At 53.7% G+C, this 23,148-nt stretch overlaps 3 protein-coding genes across 9 annotated transcripts; 1 reads left to right on the forward strand and 2 right to left on the reverse strand.

Annotated features, from left to right (window-relative positions):
- Positions 1-1,373: 1,373 nt before the first annotated feature.
- On the reverse strand, positions 1,374-7,270 carry INO80E (INO80 complex subunit E). Of its 2 annotated transcripts, none has more exons than XM_040440877.1 (8): positions 7,184-7,270; positions 6,592-6,677; positions 4,639-4,709; positions 4,498-4,550; positions 4,188-4,263; positions 3,835-3,928; positions 2,703-2,831; positions 1,374-2,617 (listed from the first exon to the last, which is right to left on the reverse strand). In XM_040440877.1, the coding sequence occupies exons 2-8, from the start codon at positions 6,670-6,672 to the stop codon at positions 2,405-2,407; spliced, it is 717 nt and encodes a 238-aa protein (XP_040296811.1). In that variant the 5' UTR covers positions 6,673-6,677; positions 7,184-7,270; the 3' UTR covers positions 1,374-2,404. The 2 variants fall into 2 exon arrangements, with proteins under 2 accessions (XP_040296811.1, XP_040296810.1); XM_040440876.1 differs by lacking the exon at positions 7,184-7,270 and adding an exon at positions 6,930-7,132.
- A 159-nt stretch (positions 7,271-7,429) lies between these two features.
- On the forward strand, positions 7,430-12,676 carry HIRIP3 (HIRA interacting protein 3). Of its 5 annotated transcripts, none has more exons than XM_040440566.1 (10): positions 7,430-7,530; positions 7,833-7,953; positions 8,074-8,179; positions 8,463-9,298; positions 9,341-9,433; positions 9,536-9,721; positions 9,782-10,045; positions 10,109-10,268; positions 10,349-10,447; positions 12,224-12,676. In XM_040440566.1, exons 1-10 carry the CDS (start codon positions 7,460-7,462, stop codon positions 12,403-12,405), a joined length of 2,118 nt encoding a protein of 705 aa, XP_040296500.1. In that variant the 5' UTR covers positions 7,430-7,459; the 3' UTR covers positions 12,406-12,676. The 5 variants fall into 5 exon arrangements, with proteins under 5 accessions (XP_040296500.1, XP_040296501.1, XP_040296502.1 ...); XM_040440567.1 differs by having other exon boundaries at positions 8,463-8,944; positions 8,990-9,433; XM_040440568.1 differs by having other exon boundaries at positions 8,463-8,846; positions 8,946-9,433.
- A 129-nt stretch (positions 12,677-12,805) lies between these two features.
- DUSP14 (dual specificity phosphatase 14) lies at positions 12,806-17,987 on the reverse strand. Of its 2 annotated transcripts, none has more exons than XM_040440783.1 (2): positions 17,796-17,987; positions 12,806-14,131 (listed from the first exon to the last, which is right to left on the reverse strand). In XM_040440783.1, the coding sequence occupies exon 2, from the start codon at positions 14,051-14,053 to the stop codon at positions 13,409-13,411; it is 645 nt and encodes a 214-aa protein (XP_040296717.1). In that variant the 5' UTR covers positions 14,054-14,131; positions 17,796-17,987; the 3' UTR covers positions 12,806-13,408. The 2 variants fall into 2 exon arrangements, with proteins under 2 accessions (XP_040296717.1, XP_040296716.1); XM_040440782.1 differs by having other exon boundaries at positions 12,807-14,131; positions 17,652-17,986.
- Between the last annotated feature and the right edge of the window lie 5,161 nt (positions 17,988-23,148).

A 23,148-nucleotide genomic window follows, 5' to 3' on the forward strand; every position in this document is an offset into this window, starting at 1 on the left:
GTCAGTGATGATTCTGCCGCTCCTCTTCTGCCCTCTACCGGTCAGTGATGATTCTGCCGCTCCTCTCCTGCCCTCTACCGGTCAGTGATGATTCTGCCGCTCCTCTCCTTCCCTCTACTGGTCAGTGATGATTCTGCCGCTCCTCTCCTGCCCTCTACCGGTCAGTGATGATTCTGCCGCTCCTCTCCTTCCCTCTACTGGTCAGTGACGATTCTGCAGCTCCTCTCCTTCCCTCTACCGGTCAGTGACTATTCTGCCGCTCCTCTCCTGCCCTCTACCGGTCAGTGACGATTCTGTAGCTCCTCTCCCGCCCTCTACCGGTCAGTGATGATTCTGCCGCTCCTCTCCTTCCCTCTACTGGTCAGTGATGATTCTGCCGCTCCTCTCCTGCCCTCTACCGGTCAGTGACGATTCTGTAGCTCCTCTCCTGCCCTCTACTGGTCAGTGACGATTCTGCAGCTCCTCTCCTGCCCTCTACTGGTCAGTGATGATTCTGCCGCTCCTCTCCTGCCCTCTACCGGTCAGTGACGATTCTGTAGCTCCTCTCCTTCCCTCTCCTGGTCAGTGACGATTCTGTAGCTCCTCTCCCGCCCTCTCCTGGTCAGTGACGATTCTGTAGCTCCTCTCCCGCCCTCTACTGGTCAGTGATGATTCTGCAGCTCCTCTCCTGCCCTCTACCGGTCAGTGACGATTCTGTAGCTCCTCTCCCGCCCTCTACTGGTCAGTGATGATTCTGCAGCTCCTCTCTCGATCAGTGACGATTCTGCCACTTCTCTCCTGCCCTCTATTATTCAGTGATAAGAGACCCAAAAAAGTCCACCTAATTACCAAAACGCTAGCAGCAAAAACCTCCTGGGTTTCATTTTTCGGACTTTCAGCTGACATCTGCTGCTGTGTGTGAGGACCCGAAGAGCGGTGCCAACAGCTGCCCAAGTCATTGCCAGTAGACAAACTTGGCCAAACCCACTGATTTTAGAAAGAACGTCCTCTCATCTATATGGGGGCCTCCCAATTGTCCCCCAACAGCAGATTTGGGGGCAGATAAGGACCAGACAAGGTGGATTTCCACTCGCCGATCCTTTGCGAAGATGCAGGACTCCAGAGGGACAGAAGAGTCTGGTAACGGCTTGGACCCAACCTCAAATCCTCCTTTTTCAGGACTGTTAACATGACCTTCTCTACATGGGAAAAATACCGTAAGGAAGATACGTGAGGGCAAAAACTGCCGGTCAGAATGTGGTTAAATATGCAGATGGCAAAAAAAAAAAACGTAAGTGCTTACTCTGGTGATTTATTAGTGGCAAAAAATAAAACGGCAGAAATAATTTGTGGTAGAAACCCTCATTCTGAAAGAAAACACAAGAAGCCTCAGGTTTGTGCAGGATTTAATCGCAGTGCCCTCATGCCACCACCAGGTGGTGCTACAAGCTTCACTTCAGGATGCACAGCACCGAAAGTGAAAAAAGATTCATTGTAAATAAATCGGAGGCAGAAGAACGCCGTCGCGGGCGGCTCCTCCGGGCTCCTTGTAAACAAGCGTCACGTCTGCTGGAAAGTGTAACCCCGGGGGCCACAACTCCATTTTCAGACAGTCAATTAATTCACAAATCAGGTTAAAAAAAACAACATCCAGCACCAAGGTCTGGAAGACTGCACTGCGCAGGAGGTGGCTGAGCGAGTGCGCCGGGCATGCTCTGCTGCACTGCGAGAGATGTAGGGCTTCATCGTCCATTTCCCACAATGCAACTCACTCGGGACTCCCACCCGTCCTGTGACCGGGTCAGTGGGCGTGCTCTGCTGTGCTGCAGGAGGTGAAGGGTGTAATTCGGGTCAGCGGGCGTGCTCTGCAGGAGATCTATGAGATCTACTGGAGCCATTACACCAGGGACAGACTGGGAACTTCAAATGGTCCCGGAAAAAAAAAAGTGGCCCCATGTTGTAGGTAGGTCCAAACTGACAGTAGATGGGACAACACAAGCAATACCATAGTGCAGAACAAAATACCGCCCCCGCAGAACCAAATACCTCCGCCCTCACCACAGTATACAACCGCGTTAATGTCCTGCAGATGAATTCGGGAGGGCCCCTGCGGTCAGGTACATAAGAGCCCGATGCTCCTACATTAATTAACGCTGGAGCAACAGGTCGTTATGTACCCGCGAGGAGGGATCAGGCCGCCCAGAGATTTCCCTGTAGGGTCTATGGCCAGTCCACCCCCCCATACAGTTCTCAATATTAACACTACATCTCCCACAATGCAATGCACCCGCGTGATCGGTACAGTCACTGGATCCTCGTCAACGTCCGGCTGAGGAAATCTTATAAAATGAGACAGTCTGGAGTCCGCAAAGATGATGGGAGTCCCTCCTCGAAGCCGTGCAGGTCGTGCCGGCAGGTTCAGGCCTTACTCAGGGATGTCTATGACCAGGTCATCCTCCTCATCTCCATCCAGGGGCCCCTCTTCTCCGCTGCCCTCCCCGCCATCGCTGAACATCTGCTGTGGCACCGTGCTGAGGATGGGCGGGGGTGGGGCGTGCTTGCTTGAGGAGGACAGCGGCGGAAGGCTGGATGATCGGGAACTGAAGGGCAGGACCCCAGAGGGCGAGCCGAGGGCCATCTGGAGGCACGAGAGAAGATGGGTTAGACGGGCAGTCATGGTGGCCGGCGGGGACATGCTCACACACAGCTCGTCTCACAGGTACCTTAGGTTTCCTGGGCTTAACCCCGCGGTTCTTTCTGTCTCTCTTGACTCGCTCGGGTTTGGGGGACGTGGAGTTGGGGATAGGAGCCAGATATTCCGAGGGGAACGGGGTGTAGGGGGGTGAGCTCATCTGATGGAACGGGGGAAGGGTGGAGGGGAAAAAACACAAATCATGAGATGGGATGAGGGAGAGAAGATCAGGGGGGAGGGGGAGAAGTCATGTGACAGCAATATAGCGGCCATAGAGCCGCCCGCAACCCCAAGCAGCTGGGTCAGCAATGTGGAACTACAACCCCCAGCAGGTCCTGCTTTCAGAGTCTACTGGGAATTTAAGGCTATGTACACCTTTGGGGGCAATTTTTTTTTATTATTGCATTGTACTCATTTTGAGCTAAAAATAAAAAAAATTCAATAGATTTTAATAAAAAATATGTTAACCCCTTTCTCTGTACAGCCTTGAGATTCTCCAGCAGCAGGATCTGGATTTTCACAGTGTTCCGTCAGGCAGCTCAGCTGACGGCTCCTGATCTCGGACCCGACACTCGTTAAAGCTCAATTCATATCTTACTGATAAGAATGTGCGTTAGAGAAGTGTTATCACCAATTGGAAAAAAGATTTTTAGCCTAAAATGAGTAAAATGCAATCATAAAACAAAATTGTCCTCAAAAGGTGTCCATAGCCTTTAAGGTCTCCAGACCAATAAACTGCAGAATACAGAAAGTAGCCCAGCGGGGGGCGGCGGCCAACCCCCTGACAGCCCAGCGGGGGAGCGGCGGCCAACCCCCAGACAGCCCAACGGGGGAGCGGCGGCCAACCCCCTGACAGCCCAGCGGGGGAGCGGCGGCCAACCCCCTGACAGCCCAGCGGGGGGGGCGGCGGCCAACCCCCTGACAGCCCAGCGGGGGGGGCGGCGGCCAACCCCCTGACAGCCCAGCAGGGGGGGGGCGGCGGCCAACCCCCTGACAGCCCAGCGGGGGGGCGGCGGCCAACCCCCTGACAGCCCAGCGGGGGGCGGCGGCCAACCCCCTGAAAGCCCAGCGGGGGGCTGCGGCCAACCCCCTGACAACCCAGCGGGGGGGGCGGCGGCCAACCCCCTGACAGCCCAGCGGAGATAACAGCCAATCATACTCACTGCGCTAAGGTAGGGGCCCCCAGACGCGTGCAGGGACAGGCCTGATGAGGAGGATGGGGGAGGGGAGGCCGGACCGGCAGATGGACTGCTCTTCCTGCATAATAAATAAGAAGGACAAAAGTAAATGTTCCGCAACTAACAGACATTGTGAACTGTAACAAACCCTCAGCTGTGAGATGTCATAGGTCAGGACAGGGATGTAAATAACGATTGTTCCACAGGAAGCAGAGCTCTGGGCGGATTAGCAGGATGCTTGTGATAAGCTTTGGGGTTTGTGATTATCGCAAAGTGAACCAACAAAAGGGGCACTTGTTCCTCTGTTCAGCCTGGCGGAGACGACCCTCTGGACTCACCTCCTGGCAGTGGGGGTGCCAACATCACGTCCTCCCTCTGTGTCACTGTTGTCTGAAGACGCCGTCATATCAGAATCTGTAAGAACAGTCAGTTACTCCTCCTAGAAAGACCCGACCTCTGTCTGCGGGGACCTGAAAGGCGCTGATACAAGGTCTCCCCCCCCCCCCCCCCCCCCAATCACATTAATTTTCCCCCATTGGCTCGGACATCTTGGTTCCTGCGGCCCCCGTTTCTTCCTGACTCCCACCTCCCTCACAGATTACCACCTTCAGTTATCCCTCCTGTCGCAGCTCATCTCGCCCCACATACCTGACGAGTCGTCGTCAACGTTCTCATACTGAAGGATTCTGTCCAGTAGGAAGCTGGCGGAGAAAGAAGAGGGGGAGGGGTAAGGCGGTGGGTAAGCTGGCGGCACCATCCCACAATGCTCTGCTCATTGGCCTCTGTTACCTCTTATCTCTGGAGACTTTCAGCAGCTTCCTCTGGGCCCTCCGTAGCTCCTCCTGGAAACATTCTTGCTCCTAAATACAGAGATACAAGAACCTGCTACCCATTATGCTCTAGTCACAGCCACAGCTGCATTCACAATTCTGCTGCTTTCCTGTTAGCCCCTGCAGTGTGTGCTGCGCCCACTCAGTGCCACGCTGCCTTCCTGGAGACGTTGGGGGGTCAAGATTCTCCTAAACCTTGTTTTCTGACATTTTATAAACCTAGTAGCAGGCGCATTAGTCATTATTTACCCCAGAAACTGGCGATTACGGACTGCCGGAGGAAGCCCGCACCTCATCATAAGTGAGACGCCTCCTCCGACAGCACTGTCTTCATCATGAGTGGTTTTAGCGCACGCTGATCTTGATAAATCAGGGCTGTACGGTTTTATCGCACGCTGATCTTAATAAATCAGGGCTGTACGGTTTTAGCGCACGCTGATCTTAATAAATCAAGGCCGTACGGTTTTAGTGCACGCTGATCTAGATAAATCAGGGCCATACGGTATTAGCGCACGCTGATCTTGATAAATCAGGGCCGTACGTATTAGCGCACGTCGATCTTGATAAATCAGGGCCGTACGGTATTAGCGCACGCTGATCTTGATAAACCAGGGCCGTACGGTTTTAGCGCACGTTGATCTTGATAACTCAGGGCTGTACGGTTTTAGCGCACGTTGATCTTGATAACTCAGGGCTGTACGGTTTTAGCGCACGCTGATCTTAATAAATCAGGGCTGTACGGTTTTAGCGCACGCTGATCTTAATAAATCAGGGCTGTACGGTTTTAGCGCACGCTGATCTTAATAAATCAAGGCCGTACGGTTTTAGTGCACGCTGATCTAGATAAATCAGGGCCATACGGTATTAGCGCACGCTGATCTTGATAAATCAGGGCCGTACGTATTAGCGCACGTCGATCTTGATAAATCAGGGCCGTACGGTATTAGCGCACGCTGATCTTGATAAACCAGGGCCGTACGGTTTTAGCGCACGTTGATCTTGATAACTCAGGGCTGTACGGTTTTAGCGCACGTTGATCTTGATAACTCAGGGCTGTACGGTTTTAGCGCACGCTGATCTTAATAAATCAGGGCTGTACGGTTTTAGCGCACGCTGATCTTAATAAATCAAGGCCGTACGGTTTTAGTGCACACTGATCTAGATAAATCAGGGCCATACGGTATTAGCGCACGCTGATCTAGATAAATCAGGGCCGTACGGTATTAGCGCACGTCGATCTTGATAAATCAGGGCCATACGGCATTAGCGCATGTTGATCTTGATAAATCAGGGCCGTACGGTATTAGCACACGCTGATCTTGATAAACCAGGGCCGTACGGTTTTAGCGCACGTTGATCTTGATAACTCAGGGCTGTACGGTTTTAGCGCACGTTGATCTTGATAACTCAGGGCTGTACGGTTTTAGCGCACGCTGATCTTAATAAATCAGGGCTGTACGGTTTTAGCGCACGCTGATCTTAATAAATCAAGGCATACGGTATTAGCGCACGCTGATCTAGATAAATCAGGGCCATACGGTATTAGCGCACGCTGATCTTGATAAATCAGGGCCGTACGGTATTAGCGCACGTCGATCTTGATAAATCAGGGCCATACGGCATTAGCGCATGTTGATCTTGATAAATCAGGGCCGTACAATATTAGCACACGCTGATCTTGATAAACCAGGGCCGTACGGTTTTAGCGCACGTTGATCTTGATAAACCAGGGCCGTACGGTTTTAGCGCACGTTGATCTTGATAAATCAGGGCCGTACGGTTTTAGCGCACGCTGATCTTGATAACTCAGGGCCGTACGGTTTTAGCGCACGCTGATCTTGATAAATCAGGGCCGTAGAGTCTATACCCCCTTAACCCTGAATCTGCCTGCAGCGCATTGTCCGGCACTCACGTAGACGAGGAACTTGAGCTTGCGCTTAAGGTTCTTGTACTTCCTCTTGTAATCGACCTCCCCGTCAGCCTCGCCATTCATCCTCACTGCAGAACAGAAGGAAACAGTCAGTAAGGCGATATCAAACCTAACAAGCCATGGATTTAAAGGGCCGGTTTCCTGTAATAGACTCCAGGGGATATAAACCCTTGTCGTATCAAGGATTGCGAAGAAAACTAATATGGCTGCCATTCCAGCTCCCAGGGACTATACTCCTGGACCTCTGAAGTATACTGGGGCAGGCCTTACACGCAGGGGTCTGGGGAAGCCGGGTGACAACCCCTCATCAGTTTCCTCACCTCCCAGGGCAGCCATCTACAGCCTCTGCCTCTCCAGGTGAGGATAAACTACAACTCCCAGCATGCCTCGTGAGCAGCCAATCAGATCCCCGCTCTAATGTCTCAGAGGCGCATTGGAAAATGAAAGCAGAGACCCGATTGGTTGCTATGGGTAACCGCGCCACTTCTCCCACTGAGCACTCAGCTAACCATGTGACAGGGAGGCATGCTGGGACTTATGGCCCCTCGGACTGTACAGTAATAATTACTCTTACCGCTCCGCTTCCAGGACGACAATCCCCGCCCACATCCCTGTGGTAACGTGACGTCACTTCCTGAGAAGCAGCCCGTAGATATGATTGGAACGAGTTCTAAACTCCGGTAAAATGGCGGCCTCTACACAACCAAATGGGCGGGGGTTGAATGTCATCCAATCAGGATCTCCGAGTTCTGCTTCCTCTTACCGCCTACCAATCAGCAGTCAACAGGAGGTTCCGGACCAATGAGAGGCTGGTGGGCGGAGCCTCTACCACGGAGGCGTTGGTTTAAACATGGCGGGAGCTGTGGAGCGGGAGATGCGGCTCTTCACCCGGGGGCTTTTCGAGCAGACCTCGGATCTCAGGTGAGGAGACCGAGTGACTGTCACGTGACGTCATCGACTTGTGATGGGGCCTATGACGTCATAATAAAGCGGCACTGCGCCAGTGACGTTTCTGTTCGCCTGGTATACGCGGCACCCTGTGGCGTGACTGTATGTGGTGAGTCGTATGACGTCATAGCCCATGTACTACATACAGTGACGTCACAGGCTCTGGTATGACGTCATAGCCCACCTGATATACAGTGACATCATAGTTTGTACTGGAGTGTGTGTGATGTCATGGCGTGGACCGGTCACGTGACCTGTCGCACTCTCGCCCGCAGCGTCCTGTCGCAGTCCACGGTGCGCGCCAAGTTCCTGGCTCACTGCGGCCGATCAGCGCTGAGCCCCCCGGAGCGCCAGATCCTGAAGAAGATCGTGGAGGAGGAGCTACTGAGGATGCAGGTGAAGGGGGCGGGGCCTCTGGGGGACCATCCTGCTAGCAGCTTTGGATGTGACTGGAGTGTAGGGCTTCGTGACTTCTCCTTTAAGAGGCGCCCCCATTTTTTAACCCTTTCCTCACAGGAAGAAGCCAGCGACGACGAGCCGCTGATTATGAAGGTGCAGAAGAGGGGGCGCACCGACGGGGAGGAGGGGGAGCCCCCGGGGAAGAGGCGCAAGAGGCCGGACGGTAGGAGACCTCACCCTGCACACAGCTGAGGGGGCGTTACAGTGCCGAGCTCGGAGGATTGGGACGCTGCTCACATTGTGACAAACCCTCAGCTGTGAGACGCTTTGGCACAGACCCACAGTCAATAAAAAGCACATGGGACGTGAGGGGTTAACGCGGGATTATTCCTCTGTTGCTCCGCCTGGCCTTATTGCAGCTTGGAGGCGGGGCATCCGTCTCACTGGGCCCCTCCCACAGCGCGGCGGTTAGTTGTCCCCGTGTCCGATTTTACTGTCTCTTCCAGACGAGTCCGAGGAGGATTCTGGGATCGAGCGGCGAGACATCAAGAGACTGTCAGCAAGTTCCCCCGAGTCTCCAGCAAAAACGGAAGAGACGGCCGCCTTTAAGAGGAGGGTAAAGACAACGCCTAAGAGAGGCAAAGAGACCGTCCGAGAGAGCGCAGAGGAAGATGCAGATGATATTGGAGACGAGAGGAAAGCAACTGCCAGAAGGCAAAAGAGCGTCTCCGAGTCCAGCAGTGACAGCGAGATGGAGGTGACAGCCGTGAGACCGCAGGACTCTGACAGCGAGGAGCCCACTAAGAAAGAGAGCGCGCGTGACAGCGAGAACAGAAAAAAGAAAGCCAGGGCAGCGAAGAGCGCTCCGAAAAATGAGACAGACAGTGAGAGTGATTGGGAAGAATTAGAGCGCAAGAAAAAGGCAGGAAAAGGGAAAAGAGCTGCAAAACCTGAGAGCGGGCCTCGGGTCAAGGGAAAGAGAGCGCAAGTGAAAGAGAGCGCAGGAAAGAGAGCGACTAAGAAATCTACTAAGAAAGACAGTGAGGAGGAAGAGAGCGCAGGAAAGAGAGCGACTAAGAAATCTACTAAGAGAGACAGCGACAGTGAGGAGGAAGAGAGCGCAGGAAAGAGAGCGACTAAGAAATCTACTAAGAGAGACAGCGACAGTGAGGAGGAAGAGAGCGCAGGAAAGAGAGCGACTAAGAAATCTACTAAGAGAGACAGCGACAGTGAAGAGGAAGAGAGTGCAGGAAAGAGAGCGACTAAGAAATCTACTGAGGAAGAGAGCGCAGGAAAGAGAGCGACTAAGAAATCTACTAAGAGAGACAGCGACAGTGAGGAGGAAGAGAGTGCAGGAAAGAGAGCGACTAAGAAATCTACTGAGGAAGAGAGCGCAGGAAAGAGAGCGACTAAGAAATCTACTAAGAGAGACAGCGACAGTGAAGAGGAAGAGAGCGCAGGAAAGAGAGCGACTAAGAAATCTACTGAGGAAGAGAGCGCAGGAAAGAGAGCGACTAAGAAATCTACTGAGGAAGAGAGCGCAGGAAAGAGAGGGACTAAGAAATCTACTAAGAAAGACAGCGACAGTGAGGAGGAAGAGAGCGCAGGAAAGAGAGCGACTAAGAAATCTACTAAGAGAGACAGCGACAGTGAGGAGGAAGAGAGTGCAGGAAAGAGAGCTGCTGATAGTGAGGAGAGTTCAGCATCAAATAGAGACGGAGATAGTGAGGAGGAGAGTGCAGGGAAGAGAGTGTCAACGAAAAAGGCTCCGAAGAAAGACAGTGATAGTGAGGAAGAGAGTGCAGGGAAGAGAGTGTCAAAGAAGGATAGCGAAGAAGAAAAGAGACATGCTAGTAAAAAGACATCAAAGAGTGACAGCGAGAGTGACCTGAATACAGACAGTGATGAGGAGACGGCAAAGAAGCCCAAGATGGCAGCCAATAAAGGTAAAGAGACGGGCGGGAAGGGCAAAAAGAGCGCCAAGGAGGAGAGCGACTCCCAGGACAGCGACGAGGAAGGAGCCAAGAAGAAGGATGGAGAGAGCGACGACTCCGAGCCCAGCACCAAAGGGAAGAGCAGCGCCCAGCAGGTGAGTCCGGGGGAGGGGAGCGGCGGAGGAAGGCGGGGGTCCGACATGTCTGTCTCTTCTCAGAGCACCTCCAAGATGGAGCACCCCTCCATCCTCCGCCTCAAGAAGTACATCCTGACCTGTGGCGCCCGCAGGAACTACAAGAAGCTGCTGCAGGACTGCCGCTCTGTGAAGTCCATGGCAGAGGTCCTGAAGAAGGAGCTGGAGGACTTGGGGGTGAAAGGTGAGCGATGGGGTCATGGCGGTGGGGGCGGGGCCGAGGGCAGCCTGTGTGATGACCAGGAGCCTGATCTCGCCATGCAGGGAAGCCGTCTCTGGAGAAATGCCGAGTGGTGCGGCTGAAGAGGGAGGAGGCGGCAGAGCTGGCGGAACTGGACACCAGCAACATCATCGCGACCGCCGGTGAGACCACTGCTGCCAGTCATAGAACACTTAGGCCCCTCTCACACGGGCGAGATTTCCGCTTCGGATTAAACGCGTTGCACCCGCACTGAATACCGACCCATTCATTTCTATGGGGCTGTGCACACGAGCGGTGATTTTCACGCATCACTTGTGCGTTGCGTGAAAATCGCAGCATGCTCCTCTTTGTGCGTTTTTCACGTAACGCAGGCCCCATAGAAATGAATGGGGCTGCGTGAAAATCGCAAGCAAGTGCGGATGCGGTGCGATTTTCACGCACGGTTGCTAGGTGACGATCGGGATGGAGACCCGATCATTATTATTTTCCCTTATAACATGGTTATAAGGGAAAATAATAGCATTCTGAATACAGAGTGCATAGTAAAACAGCGCTGGAGGGGTTAAAAAAATATAATTTAACTCACCTTAGTCCACTTGATCGCGGCCCGGCATCTCTTCTGTCTCCTTTGCTGAACAGGACCTTTGGTGACGTTGCTGAACAGGACCTTTGGTGACGTTGCTGAACAGGACCTTTGGTGACATCACTCCGGTCATCACATGATCTTTTACCATGGTGACGGATCATGTGATGACTGGAGGGACGTCACCAAAGGTCCTGTTGCTGCACAGAGATCAGTGAAGACAGAAGGAGATGCCGGGCATCGCGATCAAGTGGACTAAGGCGAGTTAAATTTATTTTATTTATTATTTTTTTTAACCCCTCCAGCGCTGTTTTACTATGCACTCTGTATTCAGAGTGCAACCATGTTATAAGGGGAAATAATACAATCTACAGAACACCGATCCCTTCTGTGAAGAAGTTCGGGTTTGGGTACCAAATACGCGCGATTTTTCTCACGCGAGTGCAAAACGCATTACAATGTTTTGCACTCGTGCGGAAAAATCGCAGGTGTTCCCGCAACGCACCCGCACATTTTTCGTGAAAGAGACCTTAAAGGGGTTCTGCACTTTCATTTAACTGATGATCTATCCTCTGGATAGATCATCAGCTTCTGATCGGCAGGGGTCCGACACCTGGGACCCCTGCCGATCAGCTGTTTGAGAAGGCAGCGGCGCTCCAGCAGCGCCGCGGCCTTCTCACTGTTTACCGCCGGCCCAGTGACGTCACGACTAGTATCAACTAGCGTGGGCGGGGCTATGCTGTACTGGTGAACTCCATCTATTGCTGCCCTCTAGTGGTGGCTGTATAATCTGTATGTAGTGAGCTCCCTCTAGTGGTGGCTGTATAATCTGTATGTAGTGAGCTCCCTCTAGTGGTGGCTGTATAATCTGTATGTAGTGAGCTCCCTCTAGTGGTGGCTGTATAATCTGTATATAGTGAGCTCCCCCTAGTGGTGGCTGTATAATCTGTATATAGTGAGCTCCCCCTAGTGGTGGCTGTATAATCTGTATGTAGTGAGCTCCCTCTAGTGGTGACTGTATAATCTGTATGTAGTGAGCTCCCTCTAGTGGTGACTGTATAATCTGTAGGCACTGAGCTCCCTCTAGTGGTGACTGTATGATCTGTAGGCAGTGAGCTCACCCTAGTGGTGGCTGCAGATTTGGAGCTCTGTGTCATATAAATGTTCTGCTGACTATATACTATGAAATGAATGGCTGTTTTCACGACTTGTACTCCAGTCACATCCAGAGCTGCGTTCACTCTTCTGTTGGTTTCTTGTCCTTTGCGCGTTCATTATCTTTACACAGTTGCATTGTGGGAGATCATGTTTGCACCATACACTGCCATCTCATGACAGCCCCTATCTCCTGCAGGACGACCTCGACGCTGTAACACCCGGACCCCCTATCGGCCATCCCCAACCCGTGAAGCCTCCCCCTACCGGAAAACTATGGGATCTGACTCTGAAGGGGAAGAAGGTCCCCCCCGTAAAAAGAGACCAATGGACTGGTCCAGCTTGAAGGGGATCATCAGTGATGATGGGGAAAGTGATTGAAGGGTTAATCCATCCGATCTCTTGTACATAAAACTGGAGGCGTCTGCGTCCTGTGCCGCGAAAACCATCCCCGGCCGCCCATCAAATAACCAGCTGAGCGTGCTGGGACAAACCACCGATCTGAACTATTAACTCACTAGTGGTTGCTGATGGCAGCGAGGTGCGGGGTTCTCTGTGCCTCATGCACCGCACGCCACTGGTCACTTAAGGTGACTTACAACACCCCCCATCATGCCCCGAGAGCTGAAGGCTACCAGTGTATGCTGGGAGTTGTAGTCAAATCCTGACCCCCCCCCCCCCCCCGCACTGTCACATGGTCTGTTCTGTTTGTCGCCATGTTTGTTTTTTTTAATCTGGTTCGTGTTTTTTGTAAATAAACAATTTTTCTTGTAGATTTTTGTTAAAATTACTTTATTTAGAAATATACACTATCGCCCCGAAAATAAGGTTGCTATAGGGAAGGGGCTGCGCCCCGCAATCTGTGCCAGTAAGCGGACGCGCGCACCGCCCTTCATACAATAACATCTACTGTATCTGGTGGCGCGCAGATTCCAGTCACTCCATGCTTGCTGTCAGTGAACGGAAACACTGGCCCACGTTTACTAAGCTGTTTAGACCAGTTTTGGGTGGAATCTACTGAATTCGGGACCAGCAAATCTGAAGAGGGGGTGTGCGCCCCCCCCACAAGGGGATATGGTTTTAAGCCAAATTTATTAAGAACGTGAAAGTGGCGCAGATCTACGGCAGGCGCCGACTTCATCTCGCTGGCCATGCTTTACACCCAATACTTCTCACAATTGTCTCCGAACATTCACTGTAACAATGTTTCCGTTCACTGACCACAAACAGAGATCTTGATAAGTCTATCAGAAAGTGCCAGAACTTTACGTACAGAAGACTGGAGTGGCCCTTTAAGGGGGAGGGGTTTCAAAGTGTCCACTGTGTCTTGGGGGGCCGGATACGTTGTAGCGCCAGCGATTGTCCTTTAACCCTTGCAGTGTCTTTATCTGAAGCCCCAGACGGGGATCAGGTTGCGGGTCTCCCTCTCGTATATGTCTGGGATGAGTCCGAGCGGGGACGGCACCAGCCTCACCGTGTTTTTGCCGAAGAGCTTCTTCTCGTACTGAATCAGCTGCTGCCAGAAGCCGGCGTTGGGCCGGACCACCGGTCTCCTGGTCTTCACCCACTGGTGGGCGTCCAGCAAGGACAGGCGGTGGTACTTCATCAGGTAGGCGATGCAGAGCGTGGCCGAGCGGCTGACCCCCGCCACACAGTGGACCAGTGTCCTGCCGTTCCTTTTCCCGTTCTGGTGGATGCGGTCGGCCACGGAATCAAAGTAAAGGGCGAGGGGGGCGTGCGGTAAGTCGGGCACGGGCACTTTGACATAGTCTACATCCGGCCAGTTGGAGTTGGGGATCTCCAGGGTGGCGTTGACGATGCAGGTGACGTTGCGGGCGTAGACTAGGTGGCGGCTGCCCGCCGCATTCCCGCTGGAGAGGTAGAGGCATGGGCTGATCTGCGCTATGCTGCCCAGGCTGGAGGCTCCGCCCACCGCCGCGGGTTTAGTGGAGAGAGTCGGGGGTGGGGGCGGTGAGCGGCGTAGAAGCCGGTGACTGCGGAAATTCATGGTCGGCAGCTGCAGGGGCATGTAGAGCGGCTCCTTGTAGGGTGGGGGGCGGAAGGGGCCCCGCGGATCTTCTGACGCTTCTCAATCACTTCCCACGACCTGCGGCGAGAAAACCAAAGCTAAAAAACACGGAACAATCAAAGTGCCAATCGCCATAACTGCGGGAAGACACGCGGGCGCCGCACAGGACCAGTCCGATAATCCGGCACCAGACCTTCATACGGAAGCATGAACGGCACCTCAGCTGCAAGAGTCATCGAGCGGGGGAGGGGCAGCTGTGACTGGGCCCCGTGCCATGTGTGCAGGTTCAGGAGGGGGCAATAAGGGGCACTGTGTAGTCATCAGTCAGGGGGTGACGCCAATGTGAATCATCCTCAATGTGACATGGATGGCGCCACAGGACTGAGTGTACGGGACCCATGAGCAGGTGACACCAACAGGCGGTGTGTATAGATGGCAGTGGTGGTGCCCGGCTGTGTGTATAGATGGCAGTGGTGGTGCCCAGCTGTGTGTATAGGTGACAGTGCCAGGCTGTGTGTATAGGTGACAGTGGTGGTGCTGGGTGTATAGGTGGCAGTGCCCAGCTGTGTGTATAGATGGCAGTGGTGGTGCCCGGCTGTGTGTATAGGTGACAGTGCCCGGCTGTGTGTATAGGTGGTGGTGCTGGGTGTATAGGTGGCAGTGGTGGTGCCCAGCTGTGTGTATAGGTGACAGTGGTGGTGCCCAGCTGTGTGTATAGGTGGCAGTGCCCAGCTGTGTGTATAGGTGGCAGTGTCCGGCTGTGTGTATAGGTGGCAGTGTCCGGCTGTGTGTATAGGTGGCAGTGTCCGGCTGTGTGTATATTTGGCAGTAATGGTGCCCGGCTGTGTGTATAGGTGGCAGTGCTGGGTGTATAGGTGGCAGTGGTGGTGCCCAGCTGTGTGTATAGGTGACAGTGCCCGGCTGTGTGTATAGGTGGCAGTGGTGGTGCTGGGTGTATAGGTGGCAGTGGTGGTGCCCAGCTGTGTGTATAGGTGACAGTGCCCAGATGTGTGTATAGGTGGCAGTGGTGGTGCCCGGCTGTGTGTATAGGTGGCAGTAATGGTGCCCAGCTGTGTGTATAGGTGGCAGTGCCCAGCTGTGTGTATAGGTGGCAGTGCCCAGCTGTGTGTATAGGTGGCAGTGTCCGGCTGTGTGTATAGGTGGCAGTGGTGGTGCCCGGCTGTGTGTATAGGTGGCAGTAATGGTGCCCAGCTGTGTGTATAGGTGGCAGTGCCCAGCTGTGTGTATAGGTGGCAGTGGTGGTGCCCGGCTGTGTGTATAGGTGGCAGTAATGGTGCCCAGCTGTGTGTATAGGTGGCAGTAATGGTGCCCAGCTGTGTGTATAGGTGGCAGTGGTGGTGCTGGGTGTATAGGTGGCAGTGGTGGTGCCCAGCTGTGTGTATAGGTGGCAGTGGTGGTGCTGGGTGTATAGGTGGCAGTGGTGGTGCCCGGCTGTGTGTATAGGTGGCAGTAATGGTGCCCAGCTGTGTGTATAGGTGACAGTGCCCGGCTGTGTGTATAGGTGGCAGTGGTGGTGCCCGGCTGTGTGTATAGGTGGCAGTGGTGGTGCTGGGTGTATAGGTGGCAGTGGTGGTGCCCAGCTGTGTGTATAGGTGGCAGTGGTGGTGCTGGGTGTATAGGTGGCAGTGGTGGTGCCCGGCTGTGTGTATAGGTGGCAGTAATGGTGCCCAGCTGTGTGTATAGGTGACAGTGCCCGGCTGTGTGTATAGGTGGCAGTGGTGGTGCCCGGCTGTGTGTATAGGTGGCAGTGGTGGTGCTGGGTGTATAGGTGGCAGTGGTGGTGCCCAGCTGTGTGTATAGGTGGCAGTGGTGGTGCCCGGCTGTGTGTATAGGTGGCAGTAATGGTGCCCAGCTGTGTGTATAGGTGGCAGTGGTGGTGCTGGGTGTATAGGTGGCAGTGGTGGTGCCCAGCTGTGTGTATAGGTGGCAGTGGTGGTGCTGGGTGTATAGGTGGCAGTGCCCAGCTGTGTGTATAGGTGGCAGTGGTGGTGCCCAGCTGTGTGTATAGGTGACAGTGCCCGGCTGTGTGTATAGGTGGCAGTGGTGGTGCCCGGCTGTGTGTATAGGTGGCAGTGGTGGTGCTGGGTGTATATGTGGCAGTGGTGGTGCCCAGCTGTGTGTATAGGTGGCAGTGGTGGTGCCCGGCTGTGTGTATAGGTGCCAGTAATGGTGCCCAGCTGTGTGTATAGGTGGCAGTGGTGGTGCTGGGTGTATAGGTGGCAGTGGTGGTGCCCAGCTGTGTGTATAGGTGGCAGTGGTGGTGCTGGGTGTATAGGTGGCAGTGCCCAGCTGTGTGTATAGGTGGCAGTGGTGGTGCCCAGCTGTGTGTATAGGTGACAGTGCCCGGCTGTGTGTATAGGTGACAGTGCCCGGCTGTGTGTATAGGTGACAGTGCCCGGCTGTGTGTATAGGTGGCAGTGCCCGGCTGTGTGTATAGGTGGCAGTGGTGGTGCCCGGCTGTGTGTATAGGTGGCAGTGGTGGTGCCCGGCTGTGTGTATAGGTGGCAGTAATGGTGCCCAGCTGTGTGTATAGGTGGCAGTGGTGGTGCTGGGTGTATAGGTGGCAGTGGTGGTGCCCAGCTGTGTGTATAGGTGGCAGTGGTGGTGCTGGGTGTATAGGTGGCAGTGGTGCCCGGCTGGGTGTATAGGTGGCAGTGGTGGTGCCCAGCTGTGTGTATAGGTGGCAGTGGTGGTGCCCGGCTGTGTGTATAGGTGGCAGTGGTGGTGCTGGGTGTATAGGTGGCAGTGCCCAGCTGTGTGTATAGGTGGCAGTGGTGGTGCCCAGCTGTGTGTATAGGTGGCAGTGGTGGTGCTGGGTGTATAGGTGGCAGTGCCCAGCTGTGTGTATAGGTGGCAGTGGTGGTGCCCGGCTGTGTGTATAGGTGACAGTGCCCGGCTGTGTGTATAGGTGACAGTGCCCGGCTGTGTGTATAGGTGACAGTGCCCGGCTGTGTGTATAGGTGGCAGTGGTGGTGCCCGGCTGTGTGTATAGGTGGCAGTGGTGGTGCCCGGCTGTGTGTATAGGTGCCAGTAATGGTGCCCAGCTGTGTGTATAGGTGGCAGTGGTGGTGCTGGGTGTATAGGTGGCAGTGGTGGTGCCCAGCTGTGTGTATAGGTGGCAGTGGTGGTGCTGGGTGTATAGGTGGCAGTGGTGCCCGGCTGGGTGTATAGGTGGCAGTGGTGCCCGGCTGTATGTATAGGTGGCAGTAATGGTGCCCAGCTGGGTGTATAGGTGGCAGTAATGGTGCCCAGCTGTGTGTATAGGTGGAGAGTGGTGGTGCCCAGCTGGGTGTATAGGTGGCAGTGGTGGTGCCCAGCTGCGTGTATAGGTGGCAGTGCCCGGCTGGGTGTATAGGTGGCAGTGGTGGTTCCCGGCTAGGTGTTTGGGTGGCAGGGGGCAGTGGGCTGGGTACTCTGGCACTGGGTTGGGTACGGGGGCACTAGGCAGGTTACAGGGGGCAATGGGTTTGGTAGGGGGGGGGGGGAGCGCAGCACGCTCGGTACAGGGGGGATACGGGAAGGGGGCACTGGGCTGGGTACAGGGGGCGGCACGGCGGGCTCCCTGTCAGGGTCTTACCGCTCGGCGGCTCTGGGTTCAGTGCCGGCTCTGCAGAGGATGATGCAGGGTGTGAGGGGGGCGGGTGACGGGCGGGACACGTGATCATCCCCCCCTATACATATTCATGCCGCGAGCTGTCAGCCGCTTCCGTTAACCCCTCACCCGCCGCACCGCAGGCTGCACCCCCCTCCCTGTTACCCCTTCCCCATCACAGCAGGCGGCCTCTCACTACCGACTGCGGCTCCCAGTCCTCTGCAGAGCATCGCGCCCTCCGCAGACCCCCTGCACCGGCCAGGTAACGGCTCTTCCGGTTGCTGTGACGTCAACGGCTTCCAGGGTGAAGGAGGCAGGACGAGGTGCGAAGAACTGTGACGTCATCACAGGCACAGTAATCACCCAATCCGATGCAACTCTCCACAGACGTCACCAGCTTTTTTGTGTTTCCATGGTGACAGAGCCCACGGCAAGCGGCACGAGGCTCGTCACAGAGGGGCGGGGCTACAGCGGGCAGGAGGGCAGTTACCCCAGTAACCACCCCGCAGGATCGACTGCTCAGGTCTGCCCCCCAGGACAGGAAGAGTATCTGCGCTCCTGAAGGGTTAATTAGTCATGTCTGCGGGGTGAGGGGAATGTTCACACCAGACGAGGCTGCGGGACCTGCGCTTTCACTTTCTGATCTGTCGTTTTTGCCATTGGAGTGTGTGTGACTTTTTGAACACATTTTATTACATTTTTTTGGGTAAGAGAAGCAATGAAAAAAAAGCTAATTGGAAAAATATTTGTATATTTTAATAGTGGAGGCGGCGATAACCATGGTGTTTATATTTTTATATGCATTTTTTATTATTCCAAAGAAATGGGGGTGATTTAAATTTTTATATATATTTTTTTATTTTATATATATATACACTGCTCAAAAAAATAAAGGGAACACAAAAATAACACATCCTAGATCTGAATTAATTAAATATTCTTCTGAAATACTTTGTTCTTTACATAGTTGAATGTGCTGACAACAAAATCACACAAGAATAAAAAAGTGGAAATCAAATTTTTTAACCCATGGAGGTCTGGATTTGGAGTCACACTCAAAATTAAAGTGGAAAAACACACTACAGGCTGATCCAACTTTAATGTAATGTCCTTAAAACAAGTCAGAATGAGGCTCAGTAGTGTGTGTGGCCTCCACGTGCCTGTATGACCTCCCTACAACGCCTGTGCATGCTCCTGATGAGGTGGCGGACGGTCTCCTGAGGGATCTCCTCCCAGACCTGGACTAAAGCATCTGCCAACTCCTGGACAGTCTGTGGTGCAACGTGACGTTGGTGGATAGAGCGAGACATGATGTCCCAGATGTGCTCAATTGGATTCAGGTCTGGGGAACGGGCGGGCCAGTCCATAGCATCAATGCCTTCGTCTTGCAGGAACTGCTGACACACTCCAGCCACATGAGGTCTAGCATTGTCTTGCATTAGGAGGAACCCAGGGCCAACCGCACCAGCATATGGTCTCACAAGGGGTCTGAGGATCTCATCTCGGTACCTAATGGCAGTCAGGCTACCTCTGGCGACCACATGGAGGGCTGTGCGGCCCTCCAAAGAAATGCCACCCCACACCATTACTGACCCAATGCCAAACCGGTCATGCTGGAGGATGCTGCAGGCAGCAGAACGTTCTCCACGGCGTCTCCAGACTCTGTCACGTCTGTCACATGTGCTCAGTGTGAACCTGCTTTCATCTGTGAAGAGCACAGGGTGCCAGTGGCGAATTTGCCAATCTTGGTGTTCTCTGGCAAATGCCAAACGTCCTGCACGGTGTTGGGCTGTAAGCACAACCCCCACCTGTGGACGTCGGGCCCTCATATCACCCTCATGGAGTCAGTTTCTGACCGTTTGAGCAGACACATGCACATTTGTGGCCTGCTGGAGGTCATTTTGCAGGGCTCTGGCAGTGCTCCTCCTGTTCCTCCTTGCACAAAGGCGGAGGTAGCGGTCCTGCTGCTGGGTTGTTGCCCTCCTACGGCCTCCTCCACGTCTCCTGATGTACTGGTCTGTCTCCTGGTAGCGCCTCCATGCTCTGGACACTACGCTGACAGACACAGCAAACCTTCTTGCCACAGCTCGCATTGATGTGCCATCCTGGATAAGCTGCACTACCTGAGCCACTTGTGTGGGTTGTAGACTCCGTCTCATGCTACCACTAGAGTGAAAGCACCGCCAGCATTCAAAAGTGACCAAAACATCAGCCAGGAAGCATAGGAACTGAGAAGTGGTCTGTGGTCACCACCTGCAGAACCACTCCTTTATTGGGGGTGTCTTGCTAATTGCCTATAATTTCCACCTGTTGTCTATCCCATTTGCACAACAGCATGTGAAATTGATTGTCACTCAGTGTTGCTTCCTAAGTGGACAGTTTGATTTCACAGAAGTGTGATTGACTTGGAGTTACATTGTGTTGTTTAAAGGGGTTGTCCGGGATCAAACATTTTTTTTTAAAACTGCTTACTCACTGATAGTAGCCAAATCTATCTTCCTAAGATGTTTCTAGGTAGCTTTTGCACTGCTGCATGGCTCCTACAGTCCCCAGCAGACTGTTTACATAGCTGTTTATGTATGCCATCACTTCCTGCTGCAAAGCATTGTGGCTCCCAGTGCAGCTCCTGGTTTCTACAGTGTAAGATCCGCCCCCCTCATACATATTCAGCCTCCTCCACATCAGCCACGCCTCCATAGATCCGCCCCCCTCATACATATTCAGCCGCCTCCATAGATCCGCCTCCCTCATACATATTCCTCCCCCATAATCTCCTCCCCCTCTGTCTCTTGCACATGTCCAGGGCCGTCTTTCCGAATGGGCACGCTGGGCAGTTGCCCGGGGGCCCCACTTGCCTGGGGGCCCGCCTGCCCAGTGAACCCACCAGTTGAATACTAATGAGCGCTTCCATTATGGAAGCGCTCATTAGAACCGAGAGACCAGGAAGTGGTGAACGCTCTGTACTCACCACTTCCTGGTCCTCGGCTGTCGGCTGTGCAGGGCTGCGCACAGCGTGAGGGCGCTCTGTGACCTCACGCTGTGCGCGCCAGTTCAGAGCACAGAGTCGACTGAGGAGAGGCAGGCGGCGTCCAGGAGCAGGAAAGGTAAGTGATTTTTTATTTTATAAGAAAATGTGGCTGCTGGGGGCATAAGGGGGCTAATGGAGAGGCATATGGGGGCTAATGGAGAGGCATATGGGGGGCTAATGGAGAGGCATATAATGGGGGGCTAATGGAGAGAGGCATATGGGGGGCTAATGGAGAGAGGCATATGGGGGGCTAATGGAGAGGCATATGGGGGCTAATGGAGAGGCATATGGGGGCTAATGAGGCATATGGGGGCTAATGGAGAGGCATATGGGGGCTAATGGAGAGGCATATGGGGGCTAATGGAGAGGCATATGGGGGCTAATGAGGCATATGGGGGCTAATGAGGCATATGGGGGCTAATGGAGAGGCATATGGGGGCTAATGGAGAGGCATATGGGGGCTAATGAGGCATATGGGGGCTAATGGAGAGGCATATGGGGGCTAATGGAGAGGCATATGGGGGCTAATGAGGCATATGGGGGCTAATGGAGAGGCATATGGGGGCTAATGAGGCATATGGGGGCTAATGGAGAGGCATATGGGGGCTAATGGAGAGGCATATGGGGGCTAATGGAGAGGCATATGGGGGCTAATGAGGCATATGGGGGCTAATGGAGAGGCATATGGGGGCTAATGGAGAGGCATATGGGGGCTAATGAGGCATATGGGGGCTAATGGAGAGGCATATGGGGGCTAATGGAGAGGCATATGGGGGCTAATGGAGAGGCATATGGGGGCTAATGGAGAGGCATATGGGGGCTAATGGAGAGGCATATGGGGGCTAATGGAGAGGCATATGGGGGCTAATGGAGAGGCATATAATGGGGGGCTAATGGAGAGAGGCATATGGGGGGCTAATGGAGAGAGGCATATGGGGGGCTAATGGAGAGGCATATGGGGGCTAATGGAGAGGCATATGGGGGCTAATGGAGAGGCATATGGGGGCTAATGAGGCATATGGGGGCTAATGAGGCATATGGGGGCTAATGGAGAGGCATATGGGGGCTAATGGAGAGGCATATGGGGGCTAATGAGGCATATGGGGGCTAATGAGGCATATGGGGGCTAATGGAGAGGCATATGGGGGCTAATGAGGCATATGGGGGCTAATGGAGAGGCATATGGGGGCTAATGGAGAGGCATATGGGGGCTAATGGAGAGGCATATGGGGGCTAATGGAGAGGCATATAATGGGGGGCTAATGGAGAGAGGCATATGGGGGGCTAATGGAGAGAGGCATATGGGGGGCTAATGGAGAGGCATATGGGGGCTAATGGAGAGGCATATGGGGGCTAATGGAGAGGCATATGGGGGCTAATGAGGCATATGGGGGCTAATGAGGCATATGGGGGCTAATGGAGAGGCATATGGGGGCTAATGGAGAGGCATATGGGGGCTAATGAGGCATATGGGGGCTAATGAGGCATATGGGGGCTAATGGAGAGGCATATGGGGGCTAATGGAGAGGCATATGGGGGCTAATGGAGAGGCATATGGGGGCTAATGGAGAGGCATATAATGGGGGGCTAATGGAGAGAGGCATATGGGGGGCTAATGGAGAGAGGCATATGGGGGGCTAATGGAGAGGCATATGGGGGCTAATGGAGAGGCATATGGGGGCTAATGGAGAGGCATATGGGGGCTAATGAGGCATATGGGGGCTAATGAGGCATATGGGGGCTAATGGAGAGGCATATGGGGGCTAATGGAGAGGCATATGGGGGCTAATGAGGCATATGGGGGCTAATGAGGCATATGGGGGCTAATGGAGAGGCATATGGGGGCTAATGGAGAGGCATATGGGGGCTAATGGAGAGGCATATGGGGGCTAATGATGAGGGGCATATGGGGGCTAATGATGAGAGGCATATGGGGGCTAATGATGAGAGGCATATGGGGGCTAATGATGAGAGGCAGCATATGGGGGCTAATGATGAGAGGCATATGGGGGCTAATGATGAGAGGCATATGGGGGCTAATGATGAGAGGCAGCATATGGGGGCTAATGATGAGAGGCAGCATATGGGGGCTAATGATGAGAGGCAGCATATGGGGGCTAATGAGAGGCATAATAACACTGTCATCCACAGATGCCCCCATAACAGTGTGTCTTCCACAGATCCACCATAACAGTGCGCCTGCGCACTGACGAGAGACAGAAAGAAGGGGAAAGAATCCGCGGAAGCAAGCAGAGGACGGCACAGCAGACGATTGAACAGCTTCTTTTGTAAGTAAATAGTTTTATTATAAATGTATCCCTGCATACCGCAATTCTCTCATATTTTGTAATCTTATTTATATATACTTATTTTGTTTTTGCCCCCCCATTTTTGACTGTGGTATCTTTGTGCCCCCCCTATATATTATTCCTATATTAAACACTGATTTTGTTG

Source organism: Bufo bufo, chromosome 7 (assembly GCF_905171765.1).
Source record: "Bufo bufo chromosome 7, aBufBuf1.1, whole genome shotgun sequence".
In the NCBI taxonomy this organism is placed as follows: Eukaryota; Metazoa; Chordata; class Amphibia; order Anura; family Bufonidae; genus Bufo; species Bufo bufo.

Bases quoted from the DNA above. Each gene is read 5' to 3' on its own strand.
- INO80E (XM_040440876.1), bottom strand. The intron at 4,551-4,638 runs GTAACAGAGGCC...TTTCTCCGCCAG, and splicing joins AAAGTCTCCAGAGATAAGAG to CTTCCTACTGGACAGAATCC. The intron at 3,929-4,187 runs GTGAGTCCAGAG...TTTATTATGCAG, and splicing joins GGCACCCCCACTGCCAGGAG to GAAGAGCAGTCCATCTGCCG.
- HIRIP3 (XM_040440564.1), top strand. From the start codon at position 7,460: ATGGCGGGAGCTGTGGAGCGGGAGATGCGGCTCTTCACCCGGGGGCTT. The intron at 7,531-7,832 runs GTGAGGAGACCG...TCTCGCCCGCAG, and splicing joins GAGCAGACCTCGGATCTCAG to CGTCCTGTCGCAGTCCACGG. The intron at 10,448-12,223 runs GTGAGACCACTG...TATCTCCTGCAG, and splicing joins CAACATCATCGCGACCGCCG to GACGACCTCGACGCTGTAAC.
- DUSP14 (XM_040440783.1), bottom strand. From the start codon at position 14,053: ATGCCCCTGCAGCTGCCGACCATGAATTTCCGCAGTCACCGGCTTCTA.